The sequence below is a fragment of the Rhyacophila brunnea genome, unplaced genomic scaffold (assembly GCF_057557595.1).
Source record: "Rhyacophila brunnea isolate RB1 unplaced genomic scaffold, BYU_Rbru_1.0 scaffold_12, whole genome shotgun sequence".
In the NCBI taxonomy this organism is placed as follows: Eukaryota; Metazoa; Arthropoda; class Insecta; order Trichoptera; family Rhyacophilidae; genus Rhyacophila; species Rhyacophila brunnea.
The window spans coordinates 22,968,765-22,985,280 of record NW_028232774.1 but is presented as its reverse complement, the minus strand read 5'-3'; the positions used below and the strand labels follow the sequence as shown (position 1 = coordinate 22,985,280).

The window sequence follows — 16,516 nt, the reverse complement described above, 5'->3', positions numbered from 1 at the left end:
AAATTGTCATCATTTTGATGCAGGTTTGCGATGTGAGAAATGTGGCAATGTGGTGTGCGAGAACGGAGCCACGTGCTCATCCAGCAACTCCCAAGGGAAGACCACGTCACCCAGATGTATCTGCACGCCCGGCTGGTTGGGACCTAACTGCTCCGTCAGCGCGTGCTCAGGATATTGCTCAAGTGATGTAAGTACTGCACCACCATAAGCATTATGAATGACTATGCTAAAACACGTGCTTACTGTATTGTAACTAATAATATATATATATATATTTTTTTTTTTCTATCAGGATTACTGTAAAATAAACGAGAAAGGCTCACCGGAATGCCACTGCCCGCAGGGCAGGTCAGGTGGTCGCTGTCAAGAAGATATGTGCAGAGACTTCTGCAAAAATGGCGGTGAGTTAATCACAATTAAAAGTGTTTATTTGTTATACAAGACCATCTATATTATTCAGACAGTGAAAGTGAAGTGAAGTAATTGGTGTTTTCGCCGACAAAATTGAAAAGTATCCAAGCATATGGTTGAAATTGCATGTAAAAAATCCAAGCTCTGTGAAGTCAGTAGGTACCTACCAACGCCGGCGGCTCAGCACTTCATTTCAATAAACAACTTCTTTTGTAGTTTATGAATGCCATGCTTGTTTCGGGGATTTTTACGATGGTTTTCAGATTTTTTATGTTCTATGCTTAAATAGAACGTGGCGTGAAAAATGTTATATAACGATATAACGAGTAATACTTATAATAAGTAAATTCAGTCAGTCCCATCTTCCTCGTAATAACCAAGTTCGACTGTATAGCATTCAATATTAAAAATTTGCAGCCTACGTAATACTGAAGTAGGATTCTAGGAATGTTCTCCCTGCCTCCATTATATTTTCATCTATATAAAGCATTGTTGAGACCAGTATTGTGCTAGTGTTCAATAACATGGATATTTTCCCAGAAATTTTGAAATAGGGCCGCCACGAGGGGTGTCACCCAAGGCCTGAACAAAAACGATGCATAAGTGCGAGTGAGAAAGTATATTTCTCTTTATAATCTCTGCGACACGCGCTAGAGTAAGATAAAAGGTTTACAGATGTGGGAGATGGTTTGCCGCCAAATCTTACCTTATTGCTTAACTAAGCGTCGATAACCGTGTTGCTAAAATTGCTATTTTTTTGTGTTAAACGTAAAGTCAGTGGTAAATATTTTTAGTTAATTAAGTAGAAAAGATGGTTCTGTGTGTTGTATTAAAATGTGGTAGCCATACTGATAAGCAAGAAGATGGTATTACGTTTCATAGGTAAGTTGATACATGTTCGTGATAATTTATTTGTATATTATTATATATTTTAATATCAAGTGACCGTGTTTCTTTAAAATAACTTAAATTATGGATATTTTTACCTAATGGTTTCATTTTGACCGCTTAAAAATACTATACGTAAAAAAATAGAAAAATATATTTTAATTCTGAGCGTCTAGTGCAAGCACTTTGGGCGAGCACTAGCGAAATGGTCTATGGTCTCAAACATTTGTATACGAATGCCCACTCACCAAACGCACGGCACGTAACTTCATTTAGCAATGCAATGGGTGGCGTCTAGATGTATCTATAGTCTAAGGCAGTGGTCGGCAAACTCATTAGTCAAGAGAGCCAAATATCAACAATACAACGATTGCGATTTCTTTAAAGAGCCAAATTTCTTAAACTTAAACTATAGATTTATTTAGGTACACTGATTATTAACTTAATAAACTTTAATTAAAGTTTTAAATCTTAATTAAACTATGAAATAATGATGTCATACTCAATAATGATCTTATTTATTGATAAAAATTAAATTGTAAGTAAGGTACGCATAAAATTACATCAATAAAGTACGAGGGTGGGTCAATAAGTCCTTAGAAAAGCCGACAGGTGGCGCGACTAGTACTGTAAGCGGTTTGTTTTCATGCAGCGGCACTACCGATTCAGTATGCTGCGAAGTTTCAATCAGATTGGTCGGGTTGTTATGTGTTTCTCGTACATTTAAAAAAAAAAAATTGCTTGTTTACAAAAATGGAGAAAATTGAGTTTAGAGCTGTTATTAAACATTTTAATATAAAAGGGTTAACAGCAAAGGAAATAAAAAATGAGTTGGATTTAGTTCACGGCATATTTGCTTCTTCACTTGCAACTATTTATAACTGGTTAAATGAATTTAAACGTGGTCGTACATCAACAAAGGATGAACCACGCTCAGGACGTCCTGTAGAGGTGACTACACCAGAAATGATCAATAAAATCCACGATATGGTGTTAAGTGACCGAAGATTAAAGTTGAGTGAGATAATTGAGGTTACAGAGATCTCAAAAGGTAGCGTCATTTCTATTTTACATGACAAATTGGGCATGAAAAAAATTTCTGCAAGATGGGTGCCGCGTTTGCTCACAGTCGACAATAAACGCAATAGGGTGGTGGCCTCTAAAGCCCTGTTGTCGCTCATGCAACGCAATCCGGATGAATTTTTTCGTCGCTTTGTGACTGTAGATGAAACATGGATACACCACTATACTCCCGAGACGAAAGAACAGTCAAAGCAGTGGATTGCGAAAGGCGAACCATGTCCAAAGAAGGCGAAAACCGTAAAATCAGCTGGTAAGGTTATGGCTACTGTATTTTGGGATGCACGTGGAATTATTTTCGTTGACTATTTGGAAAAAGGAAAAACAATAACAGGGGATTATTATGCATCTTTATTGGACCAGCTAAAAAACAAAATTGAAGAAAAACGGCCTCATTTAAACAGGAAAAAAATCCTCTTTCATCAGGACAATGCCCGTGTTCACACATGTTTACGATCAATGGCTAAAATTGAAGAATTGAAGTTCGAATTGGTCGACCACCCACCGTATTCGCCAGATTTAGCCCCCAGTGACTTTTTCCTTTTCCCAAACTTAAAAAAATGGCTAAGTGGACAACGTTTTTTTTCAAATGACGAAGTCATCGATCGGACAAATGCTTATTTTGAGGACCTTCCGAAAACTAATTTTTCTGACGGTTTAAAAAAAATTGAGAAACGTCTAACCAAGTGTATTGAGCTCCAAGGAGATTATGAAAAATAAAAACTGTTTTAATGCTTTTTTCTAAGGAATTATTGACCCACCCTCGTATATAAAAGTCTATAGAGATATAAATTACATCAATTCTCTTTAAATTAACAATTGCCTTCCATCTCCTTGAAAAGTTTTGGTAAGTCAGGCTTGTATGTTGTTGTTTTTAATTTTAGGCACGATTCCAGGTTTTCATCAATAAGACGACTTCTCAATTTACTCTTGATAAGGTTCATGCTTGAAAAAGATTGTTCGCATGAATATGTAGAACTGGAAAAGGAAAGAACAACAAACGCTAGTTTTTTTCAATTGATCATATTATGTGTCAGAAATACTATTCCAGGTGTTAAAAATCATCATGTCTTCCTTCTCCAGGTCTTTCAAAGTAGACTACTTTTGCTATGAACCATATTCATATTTGTTTTTCTCCAATATGTCCATATCAGCACAGAGACATTGAAATTTAGAGCTCCATAATTCTTCATTTTTTAAAGATAAATATTTTTAAAGATTCTCTTTCGAAATCTTAAGCAAAAAGGGATAATTTGTTTTCGAGTGAAATAACTTCTAACACCGAAAAAATGTGTTTCCTTCACCCTGCAGTTTACGATTAAGATTTAGATGAGACGTAACGTCTCCCATGAAATAAAATTTTTGGATTAACTGATTGTCCGTTACCTATTTCTGGATAGTGAACACCCTTCTCAAGGAGAAATGCTTTAATTTCTGTTAATAAAGTAAGCAAAACGTTTCCTCTTGATAACCAACGTACCCTGTTATGCAGCAGAAGATCTGCGTAATAAACTAACTAAAAAAAAATGGCGATGATTAAGAGCTAACTTTCGAAATTTCTTTTGGAAATGTCTGCGCACAAAGCGCTTTTTGACGAATGATGCAATGTGCTTATTTTTTCTTTCAAAATAGTAACAAACCCTTTTCCTACACCGGTCATACTTTTCGCCCTATCTTTGAATAATTGACACAATTTTATCGAGTGGAATATAATGTTTTTCCATGCACTCAATTACAGCATTTGCAATATCCTCTCCACGTGTTTGACCTTTGAGTGGAAATAATCTTAAAAGCTCTTCTTTATTACCTGTAGATGAAATAAATCGTACAAATTTGTCCTGTATCATTTATGTCACAAAACTCGTCAACTACTATTAATAAAGCTGAAATCAATTTAAGGCAATGACATATTAAATGGACGACTCACTTCATACCCGGCGCGCACGAGAAATTGTGCATGAAAGTCATTCACAGATGTATAGGTAGATGTCACGTGACCATTGACGTATCCGTTTCCATTATGCGATACAAGCTTCGAGAATTTATAGTAATATAACCTTTATTGTAATGGCGTATTAGTGTCATGACTCATTGCGTTAGAAACAGATTCTCGGTTACTTACGACTTCTCGGAGATTAGACGCAAGTGAGCCCAGCGAATCACAGGCGACTGACTGTCTAATGGTTCCTGTCATTCAATTGCATTGAATAAACATTCATCAATATCTTAGAATGGCATTTTATAAATAATAAATAATACTAACACATGCAAAGTGATATCCCATCTTTCTTGGAGTGTTTAGTAGATTTTTTTACAATTTTTAACTAGGCACATTGGCATTTTGTAACACAATAATAATGGTGGAGTCGAAACCTGACAGTCAGAAATTTTGTATGGGCAGACTCAGCGGTGTCGCCAGACCGCTTGCAAGCAGAATGTTCACTTGAGCGTAGGATACCGATATTAAAATATGAATTTCGCCATCCGGCAGACCCGACACAAAGTGAGTGTCATTTTATTTTCTAGATGCTTCGTCCATATTAATGTCATTGATTTAAGGTCTTCGATTTGCTGGTTGGTTATATTCGAAGACATTTTTAACTGTTTTAGTCTGTACATGGTCATTTGTGATAGAGCCACACTCAAGGGGCCAAAGAGCCACGTGTGGCTCGCGAGCCGCGGTTTGCCGACCACTGGTCTAAGGTGTCACCGCCCATGTGTTAAATGCCACCCTAAGTTGGAAATAATCTTCTAATAAAGAAGTCATACTTATTTATCACTGACACATACAAAATGCCATCTACATACATAATAATCCCAAATTACTAATCATTAACGTTGTACACTCAAATTTTGTGCATATTATATTCTTTTTAACACCTCAGAAGTATAGGGCAATAGTTGTGTAGTAGTAGAATATTCCAATTTGCATTATATATAATTATATCATCATCATTTATGGCACTACAACCCTTGGCCTCCTTCAAAAACTCCCTGCATCTTGGATTATCCAGTGCCGTCACTTTTCAGTTGCTTTGATCGAGCCCTCGGGGGTTGCGTACATACCCCACCCCGCCTTGCTGATATATCCTCCAGCATTCTATGCACATAGCCGATCCAGTGCAGTCTGCATTTTCATGAGTAGTACTCCTTATACTTTGACCTCCAAATGCACTTTCTTGAACTGCCCCAAAGATTCTTCTCAAAACGCTCCTCTCAAAGATATATTTCTGTCATCCTGTTAGCTGAGTGACCAGCAGAGAGTTTTATATAAGGTTGTTATGGTTTTCCTTGAGAGTGCCTTGTTCTTTAGAAGCCTTTGGAGACCAAAATAGCACCTGTTGACGAGGGTGATCCAGCGATTTATTTTGTCGCTTGTGTTATTAGTGTCTCTGATAAGGGACAGTAGACAACCAAATGAATCCATAGTTTTAAAAGCATCTCCGCCAATGATAAGGGTCTTATTATCAACTGTTGCACTGTGGAGAACTGGCATGTATTTTGTTTTTCGTTTATCTGGAGTACCATCTTTTGCAGCAGCTGACTTTACGGAAATAAATGCCCGTTTGAGGGAATCTGGGGACCGGGCAATGACATCAGTATAGTCGGCATACGCCTATGGTTGAATTGATTTATTGAATTATATATATGAAAGTAACGTAACTTTTCAATAAATTTAAAATACTTCATATAAACATATCTATCTATTAAAGAACCAATCATATTTTATTCATAAGGTGTTTGTTATAAAAATTAGTGTATCAAAACATTGCGATTTTTGGTGTTTATCTCATGTATACTATTAATATTTCTACAAATTCCTATGCTACTAAACATTCGCCTCTACATACAAATTAACTATCAATGAAAAGATACATTATTATAAATAATTATAATACCTGTGTTATGCACATAGCGATTAAGTGTAATAGTGATTTTATCAATTTACAAAAATACGTCATAGGACAGGTACTGAATACAGGTTTTCTCAAGTAGATATAGCCCAGAGGTATTATTTTAGATGTATATTATTATCAGCTGGCCCAACACATCAATTTTATCAACAATATTTTGTGCAATTCATATTAGGATTCTTTGAATTTTATAAATTATAAAAAAAGGTATCATCGTTGGCACTACAATCCAATGTTAGTTTTGGCTGCCTCCCGGAAAAGTATCCACTCACTTCTATCAACCGCAAGCTTACTTCAGTGCCTTAGCCTCACGGACGCTGTGTCTCTTTCCACAAAATCAGACTACCTCAGTCTGAGGCCCGTTCTTCCCTTTCCTTTCTGGTCTATTGATGACCAGACTCTTGAGTGTCTGGATGTCTTCTGTCCTTGAGACATGGCCATCCAATGAAGTCACCCGACTTTCACGTGTACAATGGCAGATGAATCACTGTATAACGTGTAACTTCCTCACCACGCTAAATATCTTAGTGGCATACGGCTCTGTGGACCTGTCTTTAATATATCTGTTTCAAAGATATCCAGCAGAAACATGTAGTGTCGAAAAATATATAAAAATTGCACACATTATCTCACCATGTTTGATCCTAAGAAGATGATATGGGTCTCCACAGATTGGAGGTTGTATTAACAGATTTTTGTTTTTACGAGAAATTGATGTCGGTCATTTGCTCAACCTATTAGGTCCATACTCTTGTGTCGAAACACAAATTGAAAAAAAAAAAACATATAAACTAGCCTGACCCGGAATTTGAACCCAGGACTCACAACATTATAAGTTGACACGTTAACGCTCGGACATCGTGCGTGTCTATATCTTTAGTTAACAATATTATAATAAAGTTAAATGAAATAAAAACTCCCTATAAATTGAAAATATTAGATATGAGATATAAATAATTGATTAGTCCATTGAAGCGTTTCCCAAACTGTGTTGTCAAAAAATCTTAATACATTATTACATTTTTCATTATATTTAATTTTGAAATAGAGAATTACGTATATTGAAAACATTTTGTGCGATTAGACTTTTTCTGTGGTTTGAAAAATTAAAAAGCACTTTTTTGTGGAACGAAGAATGATAAATGCATATTCTACTATTTTTTTTATTTATTTGCCACCCCACCCCGTCTTCACTCCCCCTGATCCCCATCCCTTTTATAACATACTGTAAATTTTAATTTTATAATTGAAAATTTTTTTTTTCTTTTCTTGTCATGTTTTTTACCATTTTAATTATTGAATAGTGGACGCCACCCCAGTTTGCCTTAAAAGTTTGTTTTGTGAACAAATATTTTGTACAAATAATAAACATAGTCGACCATACTTGCAAGGCAAACAGAAGAAGTGCCAAACCTTTTTTTGAATATTTTTTTTTTCTTGCACCGGCGACGAATTCTAATTTAGTATGATGTATTGTCACAGCATTTCCACAGATTATTCACCACAGTCTCCATGATATAGAAACGTCATTAGCTAAACTATGTATGTAATTAATTAATAATTAAATATTTTTATAACAATATTTTATCACAAAAGCAGGAATGTTGTATTATAATATACACATCCATGATAGTAACTATAGTGGAATAAATAAATAAATACCTAACCAATTTTTTTTTCTTTAAACGGTACATGTTCAAACACGCACGTTAACATCATTTTACTCCCTACTTCAATTATAGTTTGTCAATTTATGGCTACGGCCGTATGTTGTAGCTTAACCACTGGGGAATGCCAAAAGAAATGGCGTATTTCAAAAAAACACTACCTTATTCTTAGGTCAATAATTATTATAAAGCAATCATTATTCGTAGGATGTTTATCACACTTGAATGGTCAAAGACATAGCTTATAATGAGTATCTTTAGAATTATCTTCAAATGTGTTAATCTTGCCCATTTTTTGAATAATAAAATGCCTAATTCTTGTCAAATTTGGGATCACAGAGATTATCAATATAATTTTTTATCGTAAATATTTCACTATAATTATGTCGATATAAATTATACTGATAGTTTTATAAATGCGTTTAAAAATTAATAAATGTAAAAAATCTTAACACCACTGCACGTGCATGTACTGAAATATGACTATTTTCTCAAACATTAGAGCGAGAGGTTTAAAAGAATACTATTTTATGTAATAAAAATACTTTATGCAGCCATCAAATGTTTAAAATAAATATAAAGGACAATAAGGCTTCAAAATTATATAAATAGATTATCTACAACGTTTAAGGTATGTCCAGGATCATGCTTTGAAAATAGAACAAAAGCTCCATTTTGACCTACGCTGAGCATGTCCCCCCTTAAAGGAAGCACCTACCAATTTTTATACAAACCGTGAAGGTATGGAGAAGCAATTCCTTGAGTTTGCATAGAAATTTTGATAGGAAACAAAGACTTCAATAAGGCAGAAGGATTTTTGCAACATCTTTGATAAAGAATATTAAGTTCTTACCATAAAAACATGAATAATTATGAAATGAAGATTTCCAAACAGTATTTATATTATATTACAATATTGTAGCCACACGTTGTTAACCCCTATTGAAGAATACGATTTCGATGATATCAATGAATCAATTTTGCATTTTTTCTCATTAATGTTTTTTTTCATACTCGCGACATACATACTCCTCTTCGGTGCGAAAATAGTAGTTATCGTTGGTTTTTATTATAAACTAGAAAAAATTTGCACGCGGCAGTGTCACCTGTCAACATTATTTTCAATTCGTTCAATGCGTCCATTACGCAGACAGAGAGAGTGTATGTGAGTGTCTGTGAGTGTGTGCTGTGCTGTCGTGTAGGCTCTTGTCAATGAGATCAGCGATGAGTGACTGGTCGCTAATGAAAGTACTTTTTACTTTAGATTATGATTTTATTCTAGAGATACGCTGTAGGAGTAATCGGCAATCCCCATAAATATTGCGCCGTATACGACCTTAAGGCCCCTAACAATTAGTCCCCAATTTTCTCCTGCCATTCTGGCCATCTTCTGATGGCCTATGTTGGCCTTCGAAGCGGCCGTCTCAGCGCGTTCGATAAAAGACAACGTATCGTCAAGAATTACGCCAAGGTACTTAATTCTCTCCGAGAAGACCAATTATACTTATTACTTGTTAAAAATTCAAGTTTTATCACATGCGAATGGTTGAGGACCGCCCGTTTACATCAAACATTCTCTAAAAAGTCGTTTGCGTGTATATTAATACCTACATATTATTATTTTACTGTACATTGGTATATTATAATATTATATATATTTTTTCTACCGTGCGAACAGTTCATAGAAATACAAACCTGATGATGCGTGAACAGTGAATACTCACACCACGTTTTTTTATATTTATTTCAAATGTTTGTTTTTACTATTTTTCTACTGTAAACTGGAAACTCGATATCCTACCATTGTGAGCTGTTAAATTGATTTTTCCTGTATGGGATATCAGGGGCGCATCTAGATTGAAAACTATCGTGCGAATTAATTAAATTTACTGTAAACAGAAACACCAGACATGTCCATGTTTATTGTATTATATAAATGTTATATAACAATAAAGACATGTCAATATATATGTGGCGTATTTTATTTTATGAGAAATGGTCATTTAAACATACTATGTACTGACTATACTACACTGAAATAATTAAAACGGTTTTTAAAAAATCCAGATATCAAAAAACCACGCGGATGAATCAATACGGCATAATAGTATTATACCCCGTTTACACGTGCGTGGATTTACTGCTGACAGTGCGTATTATCGTGAAAATTGCAAGATTGCATGCATGAATCAAAAAAGGTCAGAAGCTTCTGAGTTTTCACGCAATAATTGGTTGGTACATGCATGGCGTGTGCATGCGCAGTAGAACGATAGTGGCGAACCTGCCGGAAGAAATACGAACTACACCGCACAGAATATTTTGACGTCTACCGATTATCTACGAACTTGTCCGAATCTGTCCGAAACTGTTTGAATCCGTCAAAAAGCACCATACGATAACAATTGCATGGTATGTCCTCGTTAAGTACCTACTTTTAAAGTCATACCGTATACCCAGTATCCGCCACACGCATACGGCACTGAGCCAGTCGCTACTGTAAAGCAGCATCATCAGAATATAATCTTCGAACAATTAGTTGCATTTGGTTTTAACCGAGTACAGCTGTGCGTCTTAGACATTCCCATTAAGTTGAATGTTGCTCCAGCCATTCCTATACGTATGCGCTATGTCTAAACTTTCTCATTTCATCTTTCAGTTCGCTTCAACTTTTAATTCTGGTTTTTAACATCGATTAGGTACCTAATTTTGCGCATGCCTTAGATTGGATGTGTTGTATGCACTCCGTCATCTGTTTACAAATGTATGTACCTACGTCAAATAGTTTTCAATTTTTCACGGGAAGTGGTGTTAAGTAGTCTGCCGTACTAAGCACAGAGGCCGTATCTGCATTTTAGGCAAGTGGGAGATCTGAGCTTTCATATTATTTTACGAGTACTTTTCCTGCTAATACTGGGGAACTTTTTATTTATTTTATTTGCCTATAATAGTTAGTTTTGGTTTAAGATTTTTTTACATACCTTGAAAATTTGATTGATTTTATTATTATCATTATTAGTATGTATTGATATTAGCCATATATATGTCAGATACGGCTAATATGCCTTAGTAAATGAGAGTTACAACCAAATCGCTTAGTATTTATCGAGTTTATTTCTCAAACTCCGTAGATACGGCTATTAAAACCCTTGATTTCTCCGTAACTATAGCAGTTACGGCTTGGATTTATTCACCGATCTTATACAAAAACTCTGCAGAATCCAAATATCTAAAAACATGAAAATACCTAAATACGTCAGTTACGGCCTCTGTGCTTAGTACGGCAGTAGTGTTGTCATGTCACGGAATATTTACCATGCGGACGGTTGACCGCAGGACACCATGATCATCATTAGTGGCGCAACACCCCGGAGTTGACCCTGACCTCCTCACCTCCTCCGCAATCCTCATCCAAACACTCGTACATTAGGTCACGCCATCTAACACTTGCAATGTGCGTCTCTCAACCTCCTCCTCTCAGATGGCTTCGCTCAAAAACTTTTTGGACCGGTCCATTCGTTGAACATGACCAACCGATTTTGACTGATGATAACAACTGCAAGTTGGTCGCCAACCTTAGATGGAAGATGGCCCCAAAATAAGACCTCATTTATTGAAGGTTTCACAGCTATGTAGAAAATACAATCCCATATTTGATAACTTTGATTTCGATTTATTCAACTTGGTCATCGGTGTAATTGTATTAGATAGGATATGTTTTTATATTAGATAGTCGACAAAACATTTCTTATTTTAGTGTCGTGGTCTATCGAATGGAAATTCTTTAGAAAATATATAATATTTTATACATTCCTCCATAATATTGCATTCGTGTCTGTTGTAATCTAACTAAAATATAATGTCACATTATGGAGCTGTTTTATTTTGAAAATATATTTCGCCAAGCAGTAGTACTCGAAAACCCGTCGCGGCAGCATCTCTGGTGTAATTATTACGTGAATAATTATTATAATTCATACATATTTATATAAAATTTATAATTATTATTCCATGTGAAATCGACAGCATTCGAAAGTTGTAGGTCGAGTTCGAAAAATATATAAATAGATAATTTATTCAGTGAATCATTTTTATAGATTCTTTTATGTGAAATAGGTATATTGCGCCAAGATTGATTCCGATTAGAGTGTAATATTTTGGGTATGTAACTATATTATTTCAATTTAAAATAATGTTTTAATTGCATACTGAAAGGTTTGTTGAAATATTATGGTCGTTTGAAATATTTTAAAAATCGTTCACAGAAAATAGACTGCCGCGTAAAATTATTGGGCTAGGATGAAAAAGTAAGTTTTATCGTTATTTCAGCATTTTTTTTTACTATTTCTTGGATTACATTACTCTATAGTTGCTGCATTTTTCAGGAATGAATACAATGAAAAATCCACTGCTATAAATCGTTTAATTGACATTTTAACTGGCATTATTAAAAAATCTAAAGGACACATTGCATTCCGCATTTTAAGGTTTACTTTTCGAATGTTATTTACCAAATACATTGAAAAAATATTTATGTGTCAATGTTCGCGTAGGTATTTCCTAAGTAGACCTCAAAATAAGTAGGTGCGTCGGGCCTCCGCGTTCATAATCCTGCCATTGGATATCGTTGATGTAAAAAATGTATACGGTTACATCTTTCATATCTTAGGTCCGGTGCCCTATCCATAATATATAGTTTTTATTTTATCATTTAATACGACCAATTGTAAATTATCAATAATCTGTAAAGACAATCGAATGTTTAAAATACATTTATGTCTTTAAATCAGACTGTGCTAATCTTTAAAATAATGTATTAAAATATTCTTAGGCAGTTATGTACTAAGTACTTACACTGAATATGGGCAAAAATTAATGCGGTTTTTATATCGTAACCTTTATTCGTTGATGCTGTTCCTTGCGCCATCCCCTATTGGAGATCGGCCACCATCAGGGCGTTTTTCGCGGGATTGTGTGCTATCCGGAACAGTTGGAGGTCGAACTGCAACCGTTCAAACCACGGATATTCTTAACCCGCTAAATTCGACGTCTTCCTCTGCCAACGCATACAGCTGGTTTTCTTTTGGGAAATAATATAAATATAAATGGCCTTGAGAATGCTGTAGGCATGCCCCTCGCATAGCCTTGGTCCCAGGCGTGGCGGGTCGACCAGTTAAGTTCCTTAAAGGAGAATAACATTTTAAAATGCATAATGTGTGGCTGTGCGATGCAATTCGATGTGATATAATTCAATGATAATCCACGTGTAGATATGTGTGTTATCATTATTTTTAATATGTTTCCTGAAAAAGGGGTCGCGTCGCAAACAGCGCTTGTTCAAAATGTTCAAACCTCGGAATTTGCGGACTTGTTTTTATATGGATTTTTAATAAAAGTGACTTATTTTGTCAAGTGCAGCGGTTTAATGTAAAGGAAATGGTTTGTTTATAAATTAAAAAATATGTTAAAATCTCGGATAAATACAAAAGTAATCTTCTAACTTTTGTGGGCTTATTGGTCGGAACAAATATAAAATTTTGTTTATAAGTATCTACAAATCTAATAAAGTGCTACCTGCGAAATGTTAAATATCTTGTGCATGTTTTTTTATGATTAAAAAACGGTTATTGTCTGTTTAGTGGAAGCCAGCGCCAAAATTTTGAAAATAGCCGATATACTGGATTATTTGTTAGGTTAGGACGGTTAGGTTATCATTCTTGAATTCATGAATTTTGCCGCAATCGGCCATGAAAATTGCCGCTGTTCCCGCATGACTTCTAGTAAACAGACTTGTATAAGAAAAACATATTACTTATTTCAATTTTGATAATAAAATGAATTTCCCGACTCGTTTTCTTCTGGGCATGCTATCAATACCTTTTCACCCGAAGAGTGATTGCTCTTTTATAGCATTTCTTTTTACTTCTTCGTGGGTTCATTTACAATCCGTATAGGTATACTGGCAAATATTAATTTTCATTTTCCCACCAATATCACTCGTAACTCTACGGTCTTCAAGATACCTCGTCACAGGACAGATGTTATGTTTCATGATGTTGTGTATCGTGCGATTAACTTATTTGATGGCACCGTAAAGGTTGATTTATTTTTTATTAACTATATAATGTTTGTGGACGTGTTAAATAGGTTAAATTTATAATTGTATAATATATTATCATGTTTCTTTAATATTTACATAAACACATACTATCTTTTCTACTTTCGTGTTATATTAGTTGTTATTAGTAATTAAGATATTTTTATAATTTTGTATTTATTATGTATTATGGCGCATTGGCCAATCGCTGTAATGCCGTAATACTCTTTTTTCTAAATAAACAAATAAATTTCGATACCAGACATTAAAAATAATAAAATTTTCATTGGAATTGAACTTTCTGCCCGGTATTCCAATCCTTACTATGCATATAAGTTTACTACTGAAAATAGTTTCATACGAATTTTCCTTAACTAAGTAGGCATGATATTTATAGTGGCAGTTGTGTTTGATTCTATCAATAGGAAAATGTTTAATTCATAGATTCCATTATGAAATATTAATCTCACACGAGGACCTCGTTCCAAATCAATTGACAGACTTGATTATTTATTATTAAAAAAAAAACTCGTTGGTCTTGTTGAACTCTGCAGGTACTCGAATGTCTCGGATGAGGCTCTTATGATTTTGTCATGTTTGTGTAAATTATTACAAAAAAGTTTGACGTATGCATACTAAACATAAATGAAGATAGACAATGTTAATGTTTATTTTTTTCAACATGTCCACACATTTTTTTTAAATATTCGTGATATAACCGGTTAAACGATTTAGTTTTAAAACAAACAATGCTCCTAAATAAGTTCGGGAATATTTGAATACTCCTTTAAAATGCGATCCCCCCTATGCCCCCCGAGTAAAATCGTAGAACTCTTTTCGTAGACGCATTTCCAATAAGCTATTCAGAAACTCGATAAAAAATGAAAAATAGTTTCTAAAAGCACATTCAAAATGACGTCATGTAAGATGCAGTAGGTACTAAACAGGGAACACAGAATTAATTGGAAGTAACAGGCAACCGATCTCTAATGTGGAAGAATATGGGATAAACTTAAACACGTGGCAAGAATACGTCAGTCTAAGCTTTTCCTTCGTTCTTACAACTGCTCTCGGCTTATGCACTGACGCTCATTAAATATTGGTGTATTTGAAGGTTGCAACACACACTATTGCACGTCTATAATGTGTGTTTCATCTTCGTATGACACTCACACATTCATAACCCTGATTCAAAATATAGTGTATTGGGATATACCGTATCTTAATTATATTTATTAATCTATTCTGTGGTACTAAACAATATTGTTAGCAGTTAGACTTTGACGAATAAAAGTGGCTAGTATTTTGCAGTTTTGCAATTTTTATGATATTAATTATATTCTGCAGGTTTCGTAGTTGGTAAACACATCCCCCATAATCCGATGGATGTAGGTTCGAATCCCACTTAGCACATATATTTTTTTCTAAGGCATCCATGTTAGTATAGCTCGCAGAGCGGCGGCCGTCTTTGTATAAATACTTCGATCACGGCTTTAAACCCGCGGCTGGTCAAGAATAATATTAATGCAGATTGTTTTTGTTGCACAATGTTTTCGCACTTAGACCGGCACTGCATCTGTGCGGTGCCCATTCGTTGTCCTGGCGTCAAGTCGGTGGCGCCTAAACCCTTTAATTCCCGATTACATATGATGCTTTCAATAAAATATTGAATTCAAAATATTATTTAGTGTTTCGGCGAAAAGGGGCGCGTGGGTGGATTTCTTTAAGAACCGCTTCTTTCTTGTATAGTTATTACAAGTAGGTATAGACAGCTGACATCTAAAATGCTGTAGTCACTTTGAAACACATTAGTGTTTCGTATCTTATGTCTTAATACTCGTTATTAACTTTTAAAACCAACTTAAGTAACTGCCCATGTCATTTGAGAACCTTTAATAATAGATATCGCCTACGTTTAGTGCACTTACCTATTTCACTAAAACTGATAATGAAGAATACCGAAAGTTCGGTAAAATATATATTATAAACGAAACTTGCTACACGGGTAATTAGAACGTAAAGTATTATATTATTTGTCTTCGCGTCCTTCACTATTGAGGAATGAGGATCGTGGATTATTAACACGTTTTTCTTAGCTCGTATTCTCGTTTGTCCGGTGGTTGTTTATCCAGATGATCCAAATCGATTTTTAACTAACTTCCCGACTAACTAGACATTTGAAACTTATAGAATATATCAGAACACGATGCCAATGCATACTTTTAGCCATATTTAAGTAGAATTGAATTCATTTTCAGTTAATTCTGTTCTGTATGAAAAGTTATTTCGGAAGAAATCCGTAATCCAGTCAACTATTATTGGTTGCTAAGGGGGTGGTCCTAGCAACTAAATTATTAATATATACGTGCGTTACTATGGAAATCAAAATGACATTTCAGTATTCTATATTTGTTTGTTTGTTGCAAAATATCAAAAAAATGATTTGTTGACAATTGCCTTAT

General features: G+C 34.7%; 1 protein-coding gene across 1 annotated transcript in view; it reads left to right on the top strand.

The window, feature by feature from the left end:
• The window catches only part of LRP1 (LDL receptor protein 1), a 221,064-nt gene that overhangs the window by 182,894 nt on the left and 21,654 nt on the right, over nt 1-16,516 (top strand). Inside the window, exons 84-85 of the mRNA XM_085960995.1 lie at nt 24-187; nt 293-401. Coding sequence (XP_085817121.1) covers nt 24-187; nt 293-401 — 273 coding nt within the window. The remainder of the gene's footprint in view (nt 1-23; nt 188-292; nt 402-16,516) is intronic.